Source organism: Lemur catta, chromosome 4 (genome assembly GCF_020740605.2).
Source record: "Lemur catta isolate mLemCat1 chromosome 4, mLemCat1.pri, whole genome shotgun sequence".
Taxonomy (NCBI): Eukaryota; Metazoa; Chordata; class Mammalia; order Primates; family Lemuridae; genus Lemur; species Lemur catta.
This window is the reverse complement of record NC_059131.1, coordinates 5,326,867-5,346,527: the sequence shown is the minus strand read 5'-3', so window position 1 is coordinate 5,346,527 and position 19,661 is coordinate 5,326,867. Positions and strand designations below refer to the sequence as shown.

Here is a 19,661-nt window from a genome sequence, read left to right as displayed (position 1 = left end):
GTATATATAATAGGGTTTTCTCTGGGACTTTTTCTGAAGTGAAGGAAAAGGCAGAGCTTTCTGTATGGGCGTGTGTGTTATATGGTTTACTGACATGAGCCTGTTAGGGTTTTACTCCCCTCTGGTTGATCCTCCACACGGTCATTTGAGTTCTCTTTCTAAAACAGAGCCAGTTCTGTGGGAACGCCACATGAAACCCTTGATGACAGGTTTTCCAGGCCCTTCACAAACTTGTCCATTTGCACAGCCCCACCTGCCAGCACCACCTCTGGCATGCACCCCCTGTGTGCTGCAGTTACAGAGGACTATTTGCTCTTGCAAGAATAGACCTGACACTTTTCCAGAGTTGCTTCCTCTGCTAGGAGCTGCTTAGACAGCTTACCCCCTACTTCCTACCCAGCACACACCCCTTTTTACTTGGTAAAATCTTACTCATCTTTTAAGGACAGTTTTCAGTATTGCGTGTAAAAATTTCCCCAAGTTTTATATGAAGAATGACTTGATGAGTTGGGCTCATTTGAACTCAACACACACCTTTAAGAACAGTATTCTTGAATGTGATTGGAGGGAGAAAAGGTGAGGAACAGAGGAATGGTGGAGATATGTAGTTTGAAGACACAGAGTTTTATTTTCATTTTTGCATATGGAACAATACCTTGTCTAATACAAACCACGAAAACTAAATACCAACAAAATCTTGACAAATGGGAGAATATGAAAAGAGATTTTATACATCCTCAACGTGAAACAGGAGAATGGTAGCTGTGCCCCTGGGGAGCGAGATGTTTATATTAATATTTGGCAAAAGAATGTTGGTTAAAATGGTAAGTAGCAATGTTCTATCTAGGGACCTAGTAAGTGCCCAATAAATGTTTCTATTGAAAATGTGAACATTGCAAATTGACTTAAAAGTTACATTTCTTAAATAAAGTAGGAATAAGGTTTTTCATATTTCTTTTTCAGATGAAATGAAGACTTTTGCAGGACAACAGATTGAACCTCTTTTTCAGTTTTCATGGCTCATAGTATTTCTTACCCTGATGTTTTGTGGAGGGCTTGGTTTATTGTTTGCTTTTGCAGTCGACCCAAATCTTGGAATAGCAGTGTCATTGAGCTTCTTGGCTCTCTTATATATATTCTTTAGTAAGTCTTTGCTTTTTGGCTTTTTTAAAAAATGGAAAAAATGTCAAGACTCATTGTTTTACTAAAGCATTATTTATATCTGTCTCTTAAAACCTATATGTGATTTTTATAAATGGGTGAGAAAATTGATCTTTTTGCTATTTTATAAATTGGCCTAGAGGAACATTGTCACGACTGGGCTAGAGTAGCATATAAATGAGTATACTACTGGTTAATATTGAAGCAGGACTCTAATTTTTTTATACTTACCTTTTTATATGTTAATTAATGATTTATATTTAAATCTTTTCTGAAAAGAAGGCTCCACAGCCATCACTGACATGCTCTTGAGCATTTTGACTATGACTAAAATGTTTATTTTATCTAAAAGCAAAGTAAAAAAAATATATAATCCCTGTTCTTGGGGGTATCTTCAGTTGCAAGAAAGGAAATAGATTTACTGTTAGAGGAACTGGTAACTTCACCAGTTACAAATAATGATAAACCCAGTCATTTGCATTTGTATGTAAACTACAGATATGTTTCTGTTTAAGGCATTATATTTCTGATTATGTTTCTTAGGTCATATTTGAATCAGTTTACTTTCCATTTTTCACATACCTTCTGTATCTTAGGGAAGGTTAATTGAATATTTTGAGAAGTAGTTAGGAAATAGTATGGGGACCACAAAAAGTTATGTCTGCTTAGCTGTCATTACTTGCTATTTTACTATGTGGAGAAAAGAAGCTACTTGGCTAATGACTGTTTTGGATAATTTTTTACAACCGTGCATTTCAGTTGTCATTTACTTTGGTGGACGACGGGAAGGAGACAGTTGGAATTGGGCCTGGGTCCTCAGCACTAGGTTGGCAAGACATATTGGCTATCTGGAACTCCTCCTTAAATTGATGTTTGTGAATCCGCCTGAATTGCCAGAGCAAACTACTAAAGCTTTACCTGTGAGGTGAGTTGGTCCCTTTGACAGAAGCAACCTTAATAAGATTCAGCAAAAAAGGTTTTTCACTTTAAAAGTTTATAATTATGCATCATTTCTCAATGTATGTTGCAAAACACATTGGTACCTGGAACTTTTTTATGAAAAAAGTGAAAATAAAAATATGTGCTGGTCAAATGCATTGGGAAATACTGTATATCTTCCTCTTGTATATTAAAGGATCAGAGTTACTTTTCCATAAAGAAACCTGTTTAATTTTTATTTGCCAAATTTTATTTGAACATAAATCCTGTTTTCCCCTTATGTCACCTGTTACTGTCATTTGGAACACACTCTAAATAGAGGACTGGATCAAGGATGGGGTCCTGCCGCCAGCCTACGTCCTTCAAGAGCTCTAGGTTGGAGGCCTGGCCCCTCCTTATCCGAGCGTATAGCCTCAGTAACCTCAGCTTGCTTCTCTGAGCTGCTCTTTCCTCACCTCTGGAAATATATTTATGTATCTAAAATTATTCATATTTAATAGGAAATTTATGAGAAAGCAGAAAAGATGATAAACACTTAAGGGGTGAGGGAAAGGTGGAGGGCTCCAGATGAAAGTGAAAGAAAAAAAAAAGAAAATTAAAAGCAGAAGAAATTTGATAGACAGGTGGCAAAAAAATTAAAAATGCATTAAAAGATGAAGAATTTTAAAATTATAATAAAATAAAACGTGTAATTTAAGATGAAAATAAATAGGCCAAACCAGATAACATATGAAAACTGAATATGAGAGAAAAATAAAGGGGAAAGCTTATAAGTAATTAGCGTATGGGATTAATTATTAAGAAAAGGATTTAAAAATGAAAAAGTTAAAAGGAAAACATGTTGAGTAGAATAAAATAATTGGGGTAAATATTTTTATAGAAAATAAAAACTCTCAAAATTAATGAGATAATGTCTTTAAAAGTTAGAACAACTAAAATAGCATCAATCAAGACTACACAGTATAGTACAGCGTAATACTAGATTGTATTTTGAAAGCAATGCTGATCTGCTGGGTTGAGATGAGAGTTTAATTTAGAGATGAAAGGGAAAAAAGAAACTCATGCAGAAATAATAATGATTCAGACACTAAAAATCCAAAAATACAGTTATTTTGAAGAACAACTGTGAAAAGAACATCTTACAGCTATTTCTAAATCTCTGGTAGATGTTGAAGCTATAAATAAAATAAGACATTCTAAAACTTGAGTTTTTAAATGGCATTACTGGGCTTATAATTCTTTAATGACTGTAATTAATATTTTCTCAAGGTTATAATCTCCGTTAGAAAACTTAAGCTTTTTGTGGTCACATCCCGACATGGCCATCACCTTTTAATCATCATATTGTGAAATCTGTTGGCATCTGATATTCCTAGTCTAAGCTCTGTCATACCTTTTTTCCCTTCTGCCTTGTTAGAATTACTTCATATAACTCTGCTGCATTTATCTTTTTCTATTGTTTTTTCCTAAGAAAAGTATATAAGATGTTATAAGTAGAAGCTACCTAATTACAATTTCTTTTCCCTCCTTGAAACTTTAAAAACATTTTGAAAGAGACATAAAGAAAATATAGGGTAAATGATACAGATATATTAAAGTTGTTTATTACTTGCTACCTGAGTAATGTTTTATTTGTTCTTTTCCACAAGGTTTTTGTTTACAGATTATAATAGGCTGTCCAGTGTAGGTGGAGAGACTTCGCTGGCTGAAATGATTGCGACCCTCTCGGATGCGTGTGAAAGAGAGTTTGGCTTTTTGGCAACCAGGCTTTTTCGAGTATTCAAGACTGAAGATACTCAGGGTAGAAGTTCCTTCCTTTTTCTTCTTTGGGTGTCATGTCTAAGGGTTGAGGGAGGGATGAATGTTTAGTTTATTTTCATGAAAACACAGCTTGAACATCAGACTCATCAGATGCCATGCCTGTAATGACTAGGATTTTCTAGATATTTGATATGTTAACAGTTGTTAAAACCATTTGTTGTATTATAGGTAAAAAGAAATGGAAAAAGACATGTTGCCTCCCATCTTTTGTCATCTTCCTTTTTATCGTTGGCTGCGTTATTGCTGGAATTACTCTTCTGACTATATTCAGAGTTGACCCAAAACATCTGACAGTGAATGCTGTCCTCATATCAATCGCATCTATCGTGGGGTTGGCATTTGTGTTGAACTGTCGTACATGGTGGCAAGTGCTGGACTCTCTCCTGAATTCTCAAAGAAAACGCCTCCATAATGCTGCCTCCAAACTACACAAATTGAAAAGCGAAGGATTCATGAAAGTAAGCACTCATTGGTTATCAGAAAAAATTAATGTGAACATGCCACCACTGCCATGCCTGTTTGGGTTTTAGGGCATATACTCTCTAAATGTTAAACGTGTTGGATTTATTTTAGTTTAGTTATTATGTTAATTCATTCAAAACTATTATTTAAAAGAGATATCCCATATACCCTCTGCCCCCATCCATGCACAGCATCCCCCATCATCAACAGCACCCACCAGAGCTGTATATTTATTACAGTTGATAAACCTACACATTATAATCACCCAAAGCTCATAGTACCTTAGGGTTCAGTCTTAGTGTTACACATTCTGGGTGTTTGGACAAATGTATAATGACACGTATCCACCATTATAGTATCATACAGAGTAGTTTCACTGTCCTAAAATCCTCTGTGCTCTGCCTGTTCATCCCTCCTCCCCCAACCCTTGGCAAGCACTGATTTTTTTTTATTATCTCTGTAATTTTACCTTTTCCAGAATGTCATATGGTTGGAATCATACAGTACATACCCTTTTCAGATTGGCTTCTTTTGCATAACATAATAAGCATTTGAGTTCCTTCTGTGTCTTTTTATGGCTTTAATAGCTCATTTCTTTTTAGCACTGGATAATGTTCCATTGTCTAGATGCACTGCAGTTCATTTATCCATTGACTTAACAAAGGACTTCTCTGTTGCTTCGAAGTTTTGGCAGTTATGAATAAAGCCGCTGTAGACTTATATGTGCACGTTTTTGTGTGGACTTAAATTTTTAACTCCTTTGGTTAAATAACAAGGAGTGAAATTGCTGTATTATATGTTAAGAGTATGTTTAGTTTTGTTAGAAACCACCAAACTGTCTTCCAAAGTGGCTGTCTCATTTTGCATTCCCACCAGCAATGAATGAGGGTTCCTGTTGCTCCACATCCTTGCTAGCATTTGGTGTTACTGGGTGTTTTGGATTAGGGCCATTCTAATAGGTGTGCATTGATATCTTATTGTTTGAATTTGCTTTTTCCTGATGACACATGTTGTGGAACATCTTTTCAGGGATAAAGAAGAGATGGGTTCTTTGCCATCTGTGTATCTTCTTTGCTGAATTGTCCATTGAGATCTTTGGCCCATTTTTTAATCAGGTTGTTTTCTTATTGTTGAGTTTTAAAAGTTCTTTGTATATTTTGAATAAGAGTCCTTTATCAATTATGCCTTTTGCAAATATTTTCTCCTATTCTTTGAGTCACCTTTTCATTCTCTTGACAGTGTCTTTGCAGAGCAGAAATGTTTAATGAAATCTAGCTTATCAATTCTTTCTCTCATGGATTGTGCCTTTAGTGTTGTATCTAAAAAATACAACAAACCAAAGTCATCTAGATTTTCTCCTCTATTATCTTCTAGGTGTTTTATACTTTTGCATTTCACATTTAGGTCTGTGATCCATTTTGAGTTAATTTTTGTGAGGTGTGTAAGGTTTGTGTCTAGATTTTTTTTTTTTTTGCATGTAGATGTCCAGCTGTTCCAGCACCATTTGTCAAAAAGACTATATTTTCTCCATTGTTTTGCCTTTACTCCTTTGTCAAAGATCATTTGACTATATTTGTGTGGGTCTGTTTCTAGGTTCTCTGTTCTGTTCATTAATCTATTTGTCTATTCTTTTGCCAATACTACACTGTCTTGATTACTCTAGCTTTATTGTAAGTCTTGAGGTTGGGTAGTATCAGTCCTCCACCTTTGTTCTTCTTCAATATTGTGTTGGCAATTCTGGGTCATTTGCCAAACAAATAAAACTATTGAATCAGTTGGTTGATAAATTGCTGGGATTTTGATTAGGATTGCATTGAATCTATAGGTCAAGTTGAGATGAATTGGCATCTTGATAATATTGAGTCTTCTTATCTGTAAACATGGAATATCTCCCCATTTATTTAGTTCCTCTTTGAATTTTTTCAAAAGAGTTTTATAGTTTTTCTCATATAGATCTGATACATATTTTGTTAGATTTATACCCAAGTATTTCATTTTTGGTATGCTAATGTAAATAGTATTATGTTTTAAATTTCAAATTCTACTTGTTCATTGCTGGTGTATAGGAAAGTGACTTGTATATTATTAACCTTGTATCCTGCAGCCTTACTATAATTGCTTATTAGTTCCAGGAGTTTTTTGTTGTTGATGCTTTTGGATTTTCTTTTCTTTTTCTTTTTCTTTTTTTTTTTTTTGAGACAGAGTCTCACTCCATTGCCCTGAGTAGAGTGTCGTGGCATCAGCCTAGCTCACAGCAACCTCCAACTCCCGGGCTCAAGCGATCGATCCTCCTGCCTCAGGCTCCCAAGTAGCTAGGAGTACAGGCACATACCACCACACCTGGCTAATATTTCTATTTTTAGTAGAGAAGGGGTCTCGCTCTTGCTCAGGCTGGTCTCGACCTCTGACCTCAAGTGATCCTCCTGCCTCCGGCTCCCAGAGTGCTAGGATTACAGGCGTGAGCCACTGCGTCCAGTCTATCTTCTTTTCTAATACATGCATTTAGTGTTATACATTGTCTTCTAGGCACTTGTTTTGCTGCATCCCACAAATTTTTATAAGTTATGTTTTCATTTTTATTTAGTTCAAAACATTAAAATTTCTCAAGATTTCTTCTTTGACCTATGTGTTATTTAGAAGTGTGGTGTTTAACCTCTACATATTCTGAGGTTTTCCAGTTATCTTTCTGATTTTGATTTCTAGTTTAATTCCACTGAGAGAAAACATTGTATGATTTGTATTCCTTTAAATTTGTTACAGTGTATTTTGTGGCCAAGAATGTCATCTGTCTTGGTGAATGCTTTATGTGAGTTTGAGAAGAATGTATATTCTGCTGTTATTGGATGAAGTACCCGTAGCTATCAGTTATATCCAGTTGATTGATGATATTGTTGAGTTCAACTATATCCTTACAGATTTTCTCCAGCTGAATCTGTCCACCTCTGAGTGGTGTTGAAGTCTCCAACTGTGATAGTGAATTGATCTATTTCTCTTTGCGGTTCTATCAGCTTTTGCTTTATGTGTTTTGATTCTGTGTTCTTAGGTATATAAATGTTAAGGATTATTGTGTCTTCTTGAAGATTTTACTCCTTTATCATTATCTAATGCCCCTCTTTAATTCCAGTAACTTCCCTTGCTTTGAAGTCTCCGGTCAGAAATTAATACAGCTATTCCCATTCTCTTAGCATGGTATATCTTTATCCATTTACTTTTAATCTACATGTGTCTTTTTATTTAAGGTGGATTTCTTGTAGGTAAGGTACACTTGGGTCTTGTTTTTTGATCAACTCTGATAATCTCTGTCTTTTAATTGTTGTCTTTACAACATTGCCATTTAAAGTGATTATTGGCATACATTAGATTAGTATCTACCATCTTTGTTACTGTTTTCTATTTGTTGCCCTTGTTCTTTGTTCTTATTTTTGTCTTTCACTTTTTTCCCCCTGACATTTGTGGTTTCAGTTGAGCATTTTATATGATTCCATTTTCTCACCCTTCTTAGCATATCAGGTATACTTCTTTTTTTTTTTTTTTCTTTTTTAGCGTTTTTTAGTGTTTGCCCTGGAGTTTGCAGTATACATCTACAACTAATCCAAGCCCACTTTCAAATAATACTATACCACTTCATGGGTAGTGTATTTTATTTATTTATTTATTTATTTTGGATATTAATACCTTTTAATGTTTCACATTTTCTCCCAGAAGATTTGTAACAGAAATACATGGAATTTAGTATGTGTTTCAATACACTGGGCAATTACAGAACCTAAACAAGACAAGTCTATAAAGTATAATCCTTCTTGTGGGGACAGAACATCCCATTCCACTAAGAGAGAATCACAACATGATCAGGCACAATTATCTCATACTGCCTGTTGTTCTAATGTCAGAGATTGGCAGACTTGGAGAAAAAACAAATTAAAAAAAATAATAATAAAACAAGTCAACTGCCTCAATTCCCCTCTCCCATTTCCCTTTTCCCATTTCCTTCATATAACCAGAAGGGATAAGGGCAAGAGGCAGAGCCCTGTGGGACAGGGCCAGGTGTATTTTATAATAACAAAGTAATCCTAATTCCTTCCTCCCATTCCTTGTATCATTGTTGTCATTAAATTCACTTACATGTATAAGCATGTGTAATAGGATATGTACATGATATATACATAAGCATACATAATCGGGAGTGGCCACTTGCAAGATACTTACATGTATGTGGAACCAGAAAACACAAGTCCTTGCATTTATTTTAAATTTTATTCTAGATTTTTTCTGTGAAAATACAAATTTAGAGTAAGAAAAATTATAACAATAGCATATTTTTATAAAAAAAGGAGTTAGCAGATTATTCCACAGGTGACAATTGCTACCTTATAATATAAGTTCTCCAGCCCAGTGAAGTAAGCAGATCAGTTTTTAAAAATAGTGGATTGAACCACCAAAATGTATAAAATAGGACCATACTTTTCAAACTAGAAGGAACTTTGTAGAATTCTGCAGTCCATTCCTTTGATGAAGGTCAGATGCCATAGGGAGCCAGTGACAGTGTTGTCTTCCGTCGTTTGGACTTGTATTCAAATCTGAGGCTTTTGACATTCAGAATATGTGGTTTTGGCAAGTAAGTCACTGGACCCAGTTTGTACTTTTTAAAACAGGCATGATATGACAATGGACATGACAGTGTCTACCTTATAGTGTTGTTCTCAGGGTGAAGTGCAATACTTTACGTGTAGTCACTTTGTAAATTGTGATGTACTCACTACAGTTTCAAGTAGAACTACAGCTGGCAGCAAGGACTGAATTTCTTTTGTTCCTGAGAACATGTGGTATTTGTTTTTCCATTCCTGAGATACTTCACTTAGGATAATGGTCTTCAGTTCTATAGAAGTTGCTGCAAAAGACATTATTTCATTCCTTCTTATGGCTGAGTAGTACTCTGTGCTATGTGTGTGTGTGTGTGTGTGTGTGTGTGTATTTGTTTTTTCTTTATCCACTCATCTGTTGATGGGCGCTTAGGGTTGATTCTATATCTTTGTGATTGTGAATTGTGCTGTGATAAGAAATGTGTTTAACGTTTAACTTTCTCCTATCTTTAAATGCTTTCTATACTTTGTGCAGGTTCTTAAGTGTGAAGTGGAATTGATGGCTAGGATGGCAAAAACCATTGACAGCTTCACTCAGAATCAGACCAGGCTGGTGGTTATCATTGATGGATTAGATGCCTGTGAGCAGGACAAAGTCCTTCAGATGCTGGACACTGTACGTTTGAACCATCTCAAAACCTATCATTGTTACGTGTGACAGCCGAGAGGATGTGTGACTTCAGGAAATATCTCAAATGGAATGGAAACTGTGGTTTTATCTGATTAGTACTTGTTTCTCTTGTGATTTTTCTTTTGTAAAAACAGCCATTCTTTATACAGAAACATAGCAAAAATAAATGTTTCATCACAAAGAGATTTAAATAATTTTAGCTTAATGGCAGTGTTGGCAAAAATAAATAGAGCATCTCCTAAGTCCATAGCATGGCTCCAGCTTTTCCTTGCAGATAGTTACGATTAGAATCTGAGATAATTTAGGGAACCCACAGAATTTGCAGAGTTTTTTGTTAAAGTAGGGTATGTCTGCAGCGCTCTGTAAGGTTATGTTATTAGCAGCAGTGGCTTAAGGGTGGGCAGAGACCAGTGTGTCCGGTACCATATGTGTGTTTCCCACGTGTTGATCTTACCTCTTATGCAGACTGTAATCGTCTCAGAGTAGGACAGTATTAATTGTTTTCTTTTCAGGTTTAATCACTGTCAGATGGTGGCAAACCCAGATGCAGCTGTCAATAAAATTTGCTTTCTTGTAGTATAAATTCTGATGAAAAAGAAATACTATTTTTAAAAAAATACAGTCACCAAAAGGCAGCACATATTTTGAAGAGTTGACTTAGTGTTTCAGATAATTTAAAATTTATGTCACAAGTATACATTTCTTCTACCACAGGTCCGAGTTCTGTTTTCGAAAGGCCCATTCATTGCCATTTTTGCAAGTGATCCACATATTATCATAAAGGCAATTAACCAGAACCTCAATAGTGTGCTTCGTGATTCAAATATAAATGGACATGACTATATGCGCAATATAGTTCATTTGCCTGTTTTCCTTAATAGTCGTGGACTAAGCAATGCAAGAAAATTTCTTGTGACTTCAACAACAAATGGGGACATTCCATGCTCAGATACTGCAGGTAAAGATCAAGCTCCTAAAGTACTTTGAGTTTGAAATAGTTTTTCAGTTTTTTATGGTGATTCTCCTTTTACCTAAAAAATATTATTAATAGTTCATATCTCTTTAAATATGATGTACAACAGAATTTTACAGTAAAAAATGCTGTCGATAAATTCTTTAAGGAATACAGGAAGATGGTGACAGAAGAGTTTCACAAAACAGCCTTGGGGAGATGACAAAACTTGGTAGCAAGACAGCCCTCAATAGACGGGTAAGATGCCATTGGTTTTGAGCTATGTTATTGCTGTTTATTTGAATGCAAATAAAATTAAGGTGATGCCACTTGGATAATCTTTTGTAAATATTGCATTAAGCTCTTCAAAAAAGTGTTACCGTTGAATTTCTTTTCAGCGTCAGCTGTTTCTGTCTGCATCTAGAGCCCTAATGACTGTACACTACATAGGAGTCCCTGTCCTCTCTCAGCCTACTCTCAGCCTAAGTGCTGCTCCAGACCCCAGGCCAATTGAATGGAAATCTCTTGAGAGTGAGATTTTAAAGCTTGCCAGATGCTTTCATCCAGGGTTGGGAACCACTGTGTTCATTCCTGGTCAGGTTGAGATTATTACTGTTGCTGCCATAGCTGTAGGGGAGAAAGGTTTGTAGTGTGAGCCAACTCCTGGCTCTGTCTTCCTACTGGCCTTGCTCCTTCCCTAATGTTTGTGGTATGTGTACTCTTTTGTCTATAGCCACACAGAGATTTTTATACCCCTCCCGGCTACTTTGGGTTTCTCCTCCAGCACTTTAGTTGTCCCTGTCCTCTCCCATCTTGTCTGTATGGCCATGTTCTTGTATGTGTCTATATACAAATGACAGGAAGACATCCACTTGCAGGAGAGTTGTGGTAATAGTTCCACTTAGGGATGGCTAAGTTGGGCTGCCATTAGCGTTGTGTTTTTTTCTGATTGGCTACCATTAAATTTGGACATTTTGCTCTAAAAAAAAGTCTTCATGAATATTTTGATTTTATGCTTCTACCCTTTATAGGTATGGATGCAAAGTTGTTGTGATGAATGAGAATTAATAGCACTAAATTCAGAGAAGTGACTTATTATTTTGAACTTCTCTCCTGGTAGTCTGGACTCTGGGCACCCCATGGTTACATCATGACCTTAGACAAGGACACACCTTTGGTGTGCCTGTCCGTCCTCTTGGGAGACAGAATTCCTTAGCCCGCCTCACCAGTGGAGTGCTTTAATTCTTATGGAGATGTGAGGATAGTTAGAGCAGCTGTTCCTTTGACATGAGCATCACACACTTTAAAATAACCTAAAAATCAAAATGCTGAGTCCTTAAAACCAGACAAGGGCTTATTTGCTGTATTACTTAAGTGTTTCTATAAATACCGAGCCCCCATAGAGTTTGAATATAATTCTCTTTACACAATTTTGCTTATGATCTTAAAGGCATTGAGCTTTCTTTAACTATACAACTATAAATCAAAATACATCTGAAGCCAAATCATAGCTTTTGATACAGTTGCTGCTAATATCACTTTATAACTGCTCTATAAAAGTTCAGCCTCAGGGATAATAATCACTACTCTATAAATATTTCTCTTTGACTAAAATTTTAAATTTTTTGTTGTTGTCATAAGTATCTATTAACTTCTCAGAAAGACTTCAGTTCTCAGACTTGAAGTCCAGGTTCATTCTCACTGATGACGCGCTGTTTCAGGATACTTACCGCAGAAGGCAGATGCAGCGGACGATCACTCGGCAGATGTCCTTTGATCTTACAAAACTGCTGGTTACCGAGGACTGGTTCAGTGACATCAGTCCTCAGACCATGAGAAGATTACTTAATATTGTTTCTGTGACAGGTGACTTTTGTTTCTTATTGCCTATGGTAGATAATAAGCTATAATATTAACAAAGCAATTTAATTTCAAAGACAAAGGGATCTATTGTGGTTATATGTTTACATCGCTGAATACCAGCTTTATTTGTATTAAGTGTATCTAATGAAGTCAGTATTAATTTTAACAGTGAAAATCAACCGTCAGTTGTACACTGTTATTTTAAAACTTGATGATTTAAAAAATCTTTTACTTCATTTTGAGTGTAATTTTTCTCTTTGTGTAAAGATAATTTCATGCCAATTTATATAACTGAGTATAATTAACTTATAATTTAAAATGTTGAAATTCAGATTTTATATGCTGTTATTCTGTTTTAATTTTCACATGATACTTTAAGTAAAAATATTGACAATAATATTGAGGATTATTGCCCTATGACTGAATTCCTTGCATGGAATTCTGATCTCTACCTTGTTAATTCTTACTTGCTAATTAGCTTTGGGGCAGTCATAAATACTTGTAATTTAGTTTGTAAAATTTATGTCTCTGTATGATATTGATTGGTACTTTGTAATATGTACTAGTGTTAACTCTGTTATGATACACTAGAATAGTGTTTTATATTAATGTTAGGGTTTATGGTATGAATAATATTCCATGTGAGGTTGTAGCTAATGTATTTACAATAATTGTGGTAATTAAATCCTTTTAAATGAGGTCTCAAGCCTCACTATACTTACTTGCTATGTTTCTGCGATGGAAATGGTTTACCACGTCATCAATGTATACATACTCATTTAACAAATGTTTGGCGGGTGTCTGCCTCATGCCAGGTACTGATCTGGGCATTGTGGAGATAGGCAGTGAACTAGGTAAAGTCCTTGCCCTAACTGGGAAGACAGAAAGATGTTGTGTTGCATAATGATGTGTGCCGAGAAACAAGACTGTGGAAAGGAGCTAGCACTCCCTGTCACTCGAAAATTACTCCCATCAGCACGTGAATAGATTGCTTCTCCCTTCCCTAGAAAACCTTTTGACTCTACCTCTGCCTCTAGCCACTGTCCACTTCTCAGCAAAGCTCCTGGAAAGAACTCTGTGTCCCTGTGTCTCATACTCCTCTCCCTCTATTCCCTCTCAGCTCTTCCAGTACTCTCTTGCTCTCAGTCCCACAGCAAAATTGCTTTTTCAAGGTCACCAATGACTTCCACTTAATTGTGGCATTCTGGAAGCCAAAGCATAGAAGTCTTTCAAGGAGGAGAGTGACCAACACATTGTCAAATGCTGCTAATGGGGTCAAATAAGACCCTCAAGGACTGACCTGTCCATTAGGTTTTGTAACACAGAAACCTGGTGCATATATTGTTGTACCCTAGGTCTCCAATTCAGTTCTAAAAGGTTTTTTCATCAGTTTTTTCAGTTTAAAAGTTCTGGAGGAAGTAGATTGGCAGTGTTGTAAGCCTATTGTAATGCTTTGCTTTTCGTTGCCTGGGTTTTTAAACATCAGTTCTGTGTTAACTTGTTTACACTCTACTGAGAGTAGAACTCCTCCCTTCACGTCACAATTTTTTATTAATTCATTTCATACTTTTTTGTTTGATTTATTTGTCTGCTCCACTGAGCATGAGCTTCGTGAAGGCTGGGACCATATCTATATTGTTGAGTGTTTTATCCCCGGCACTAGTGGATCATTGATTGTGACTCTTGTGAGTTTCTGTAGCTTTCAGATGCTTGTGACAGTAGCTAGCTTGGGTGGAAGGTGAAGACCCTGTCACTGATCTAGTAGACCAGATCCCACCTTCCAGGGAAAACAATCCAGTGATGAAAATGTAGTTTCCATGTGTGAGCAGATTTGCTGAGGGAATGAGAGTCTGGGGATATGGGAAGAATTGGAGTGGGGATTGCGTATTTATATCTATTAGTAGTAGGGAAAGGAATAACTCACATTTGAACCAAAACAAATAGATGTCTTAGTCTAGATACAAACTAAATTGATAATGATGAAGTAAAACTGACAGTTCTTTAAAATTAAAAAGCAACAGTTCCAGCAGTTCAGAATCCCTACCAAATCAGGGTGAAACTGATGATGCAGTAAAACAGAGCATCTGCACTGAAAGTCGGAGGATTGCAGCTGCCTACGCGTGAGCATGCGCAGCGGTAGAACACTGAATTAGAGTCCTCAGAAAACCCCAGCAGGAGGCAGGGTTGTTTTAAAATGTGTAAATAATTTTGAGAAATATCATAGCTCAGTTAGTAGGTTACTTCCATAGGCCACTCTTAGTACATAAAGATGAACGCATATGGGATTGCTCATTTACCCATAATAAAACCAGAGAGGACTAGCATGTTTGGATATGTTTGAGGCTGCATTCCCCAACCCCCGGGCCAGGGACTGTTAGGAACCAGGCCGCAGAGCAGGAGGTGAGCAGCGGGCCAGCCTGTGAAGCTTCATCTGTATTTACAGCCTCTCCCCATTGCTCACATCACCGCATAAGCTCCACCTCCTGTCAGATCAGGGCAGCATTAGATTCTCAAAGGAGCGCGAACCCTACCATAGACTGCGAGGGATCTAGGTTGTGCTCTCCTGATGAGAATCTAATGCCTGACAATCTGAGGTGGAGCTGAGGCGGTGATGCTAGCGCTGGGGAGTGGCTACAAATACAGATTATCATTAGCAGAAAGGTTTGACTACGCAATAAATGCAGTGCACTTGAATCATCCCCAAACCATCCCCCACCACTGTTCTGTGGAAAAATTGTCTTCCATGAAACCGGTCCCTGGTGCCAAAAAGGTTGGGGACTGCAGCTCTAAAGTACAGTCTGCTAAGAGCCTATCAATGGACCTTAAACCAGTGGCACCTTTTTGGCACCAGGGACTGGTTTTATAGAAGACAATTTTTCTGTGGACTGGGGTGTGGGGTGGGGGATTGGGAAGGGAGGAAGGTGGAGCTCAGGCGATGAAGCTTCCCTCACCCCTGCCTGCCACTTACCTCCTACTGTGCCCCCCATCCCTCCTTCTTAAGTTTCAAGGAAGATAATTTTTCCATGAAAGGGGTGGGGAGGGCGATGGGGGGTGCGGCAGAACTCTGCAGCCCGGAGGTTGGGAACTGCAGCTTTAGAGGATCAGGGCCCATCATGGGTGAATTGATGTTGTGGGTGGCGGCCAGATTATACGCCTGCCTCCATGTGGCCAAAGAAGTATATGTCACTAGTGGCAAATCAAATTTAAAAATTTACTTTAGAATTAAATAGAATTGTTTTTAAGCCCTAAAAGGCTTTATGGTACAGCTCTTTGGATTCTAGAAGCCATATAAATACTAGATTGAATTTGTAGTATAAATTAAATGGCAGATTAAAAAATTTTCAAGTTAAATTATTTGTGAACATACTAAATGTTTTGCTTAATATATTACACATCTTTTAATTTTAAAATGTTTTTGTATTTTTTTAAAGGGCGGTTACTGAGAGCCAATCAGATTAGTTTCAACTGGGATAGGCTTGCTAGCTGGATCAACCTTACCGAGCAGTGGCCTTACCGGACTTCATGGCTCATATTATATTTGGAAGAGACTGAAGGTGTTCCAGATCTAATGACATTAAAAACCATCTATGAAAGGTACTTTGTTTGACCTCTTTGTATTTAACTTGATCTGATCTTGAGTTAAAAAAAAAGTTAATGCATATCAAGCAAACTAAATATAAAATATGTATAAAATGTGCACTTCTGGATTTAACTGATCATTCTTATTAATTCCATTATAATATTGGAGTTGTATCAGCACAGGTATGTATCCCATCATGTAAAATTTACAACTGTGTTTGGACATATTCTTTGTTTTTTGGGTATATAAAGTTTTATAAGTTACCAGTTTCTTGTCAAATTCACAGTTATAATTCTTTTGTTTTGCAAAACACTTCAATTGTTTTGTAACACTTCAAAGGTTTCAATTGTTATTCTAAATAAACTATCTCTTAGAAAAAAGATAATACAAGGGAACCATACAAATAATTTTATAAAATGGGGTATCATTTAAACTACTGTTTTAACAATGTCAATGAAATATTAAATCTAACAAAGGATTTAGTGTGTTGTTTATATATTAAAACTTTTAAGATTTTAAATAATTTTTCTTCTCTTAGAGTATTGTTAGCATATAGTTTTCATAATTTTCCAATCCCTGTTTTTTATGTGCATATTTTACTAAATGTTGTCTAAGTAAATAACTGGTTTTAGAACTGTAGAGGGTTATTGTAGTATTAGTTTTCAGATTTGAGCTCCTCTAGGTTTTGCTCTTTGTGCTAAATCAGTAGTTTAAACCCTGTGTGCTGTATCCAGTAGGTGTTCCAGTAGATGCAGTGATACGTAAGTATGATAGGCCTGTGGAGAAGTGGTGTTGAATTGCATCTGGCCTTCGATGTTTTAGAAATCATCTTACTGTGAGACACATGATTGGTTTTTCTCTTGATTGTGTAGTAAAATATTAAGTTTTATTTCCTGAATAAACATCTGCATCTATTATAACACAGGTGCTGGATAATTATGAGTGCTTGCTAGATGAGCACAGTAATAATTAAACAGTTAAAACTTTTTAAAAGTTTTTAAAAGTTTTAACTGCTTAGTAATAATTCATACCAAAATAATGGGATTTATTTTTCACATGGTATATTTATACATAAAGCCCTATTTAACATAAACATAGTTCTTTGACACTCTCATTTATCCTTGGGATTGTTATTATTTGTGTATAAATAAAAATATGCCAAAAGGCCGGGCGCGGTGGCTCACGCCTGTAATCCTAGCTCTGGGAGGCCGAGGCGGGTGGATCGCTCGAGGTCAGGAGTTCGAGACCAGCCTGAGCAAGAGTGAGACCCCGTCTCTACTAAAAATAGAAAGAAATTATCTGGCCAACTAAAAAAAAATATATATACAAAAAAATTAGCCGGGCATGGTGGCTCATGCCTGTAGTCCCAGCTACTAGGGAGGCTGAGGCAGTAGGATCGCTTAAGCCCAGGAGTCTGAGGTTGCTGTGAGCTAGGCTGATGCCACGGCACTCACTCTAGCCCGGGCAACAAAGTGACACTCTGTCTCAAAAAAAAAAAAAAATATGCCAAAAAAAAAAGGATAAGCCTTCATTTAGGAATATTGAACTGGATTTGAGTTTAGAAAAAATTTCAGATAAAATAGAGGGATGGCTTAAGAAATTGTGGAAGTCCTTTGAGACTGTTTTACATTCTTAGACTCTGTCTGAATTGGTATTGTTCCAATAGTAATATATTACTCTAGGAATATACTTCTTGGTTTCAAGAAATGTGAAAACTTGGTAATAGGAGACTTGTTTGTCTCACAGCAATCCCTATTTAAGGAGGACAGGTTGCTTAGCATTCCTAACCTCCCTTGCTTAATACCAGGTACTCTGCTAGTTACCTTATGTATTCTTGAATCTTTATAAAGTTCAGCGGGGTAGTTAGAATGGTCCCATGCCATTAAGAAGGAACATTGAAGTTCAGAAAATTTAAGTAACTTGCCAAAATAACAGCTCTTAAGTCACAGAACTGATACTTCAGTCCAGGCTTCTCAGACTCCATATACTACTTATGAGCCTGTCACTATTCTAAGCACTTTACATTTTAACTTCGTTTAGTCTTAAAATTCTGAGGTAGGCCGTGTTATTATTCTCATTTTGCACATGAGAAAACTGTAAGCCCAGATCACTTGCTGAAAGTCTCACAGCCAGTAAGTGGTAGAGTTAGCGTTTGAAACAAGGCACTGTGGCCCCAGAGCCCATGCTCTGAAGTGTGCTCAGCTGCCCCTCATGCCATCGTTGCAGTATTGAAACTTCTTTAAGCTATATCACTGCCAGACACACTTAGGAAAATGAAATTTTATCGTGAAATTAAGGGTCTGAAGTTTTGAAATTTTTGTGTTCTCCGTTTTCTTTTAGAATATTATAAGTTATAATAGCATATTTAATATTTAGGACATTTAATATAAATTATTTCTTGTTAACTCTAATAACTAATCTGTGTAGCAGACATTGCTATATTAGTTTTCTGCAAATTTTCTTTGCCTTTGTGAAAACATCAGTTTTCCGTGTTTAAAACAAACTATTACTTATCATCTTTTCCAGTTTTCCTTCTTTTTCTTTCATTTCTTTTTTTTTTTTTTGAGACAGAGTGTCGCTTTGTTGCCCAGGCTAGAGTGAGTGCCGTGGCATCAGCCTAGCTCACAGCAACCTCAAACTCCTGGGCTTAAGCGATCCTCCTGCCTCAGCCTCCCGAGTAGCTGGGACTACAGGCATGTGCCACCATGCCCGGCTAATTTTTTTTTTTTTATATATATATTTTAGTTGGCCAGATAATTTCTTTCTATTTTTAGTAGAGACGGGGTCTCACTCTTGCTCAGGCTAGTCTCGAACTCCTGACCTTGAGCCATCCACTCGCCTTGGCCTCCCAGAGTGCTAGGATTACAGGCGTGAGCCACCGCGCCCGGCCTCATTTCTTTTTTTTTTAAACAGAGTGAATAGTTCATGTCAGTCTTTGGTTTTGGTACAGAACAGCACTCAGGTGAGCCTCCTTACCTTCCTTTAGTTGAATGTAACGTGCAGAAGTATCCTGGCTCTCAGGGTCATTGGAACATTGATTGGTATCTCCCACGCTGAGGACTTTGTGGCTTTACGTGTCCCATGAAGGGGGTAGTAAGAGTGAAAGAGAGTCTGTCTCCCCAGACACAGGAGATAGAAGCAGGAGAGATGTGAAAATAAACAATAAGTTTTAAAGGCCCTCCAAAAATATCTATATTTCAGTTCTATCCAACAAAAATTTATTAAGCATCTACTGTTTGCAGCCCCTGCTGCTAGATGCTGGGGATGTCATTATTTGGATAATAATGAAATCTTGGCTCTTCTTTTCTTAAGGAAACTAAGATGAGTAGGTGTTAGAAGTCTAATTGCTTCCCTTGGTTTTTGTTTGGCTACACTAGTTCATTTTCTTCATTCACATATATTTAGTGTGAGTTTTTATTAGGAGCCAAAGCTTATATAGTTGTTCTTAATGCTTTCGTGTGTTGCAGGTGCTGGCTGGGGAGGCGGGGTGAATGAAGGGACTAATACAAAAGCATCTGATGCCCTTGAGGAGCTTATATATTTTTACTTAAAAAATTGTTTTCTATTTGAAAATACTTTCAAACTTACAAAAAAGGCACAAGAGTAAGAATA

General features: G+C 36.7%; 1 protein-coding gene across 8 annotated transcripts in view; it reads left to right on the top strand.

Moving 5' to 3' along the window:
- The window catches only part of KIDINS220 (kinase D interacting substrate 220), a 105,957-nt gene that overhangs the window by 42,891 nt on the left and 43,405 nt on the right, over window positions 1–19,661 (top strand). For all 8 annotated transcript variants that reach the window (XM_045549000.1, XM_045548999.1, XM_045548998.1 and 5 more), the window contains exons 14-22: window positions 964–1,143; window positions 1,921–2,086; window positions 3,750–3,901; window positions 4,090–4,379; window positions 9,499–9,639; window positions 10,369–10,612; window positions 10,776–10,864; window positions 12,328–12,472; window positions 15,901–16,063. In XM_045549000.1, the coding sequence (XP_045404956.1) occupies window positions 964–1,143; window positions 1,921–2,086; window positions 3,750–3,901; window positions 4,090–4,379; window positions 9,499–9,639; window positions 10,369–10,612; window positions 10,776–10,864; window positions 12,328–12,472; window positions 15,901–16,063 (1,570 nt within the window). The remainder of the gene's footprint in view (window positions 1–963; window positions 1,144–1,920; window positions 2,087–3,749; window positions 3,902–4,089; window positions 4,380–9,498; window positions 9,640–10,368; window positions 10,613–10,775; window positions 10,865–12,327; window positions 12,473–15,900; window positions 16,064–19,661) is intronic.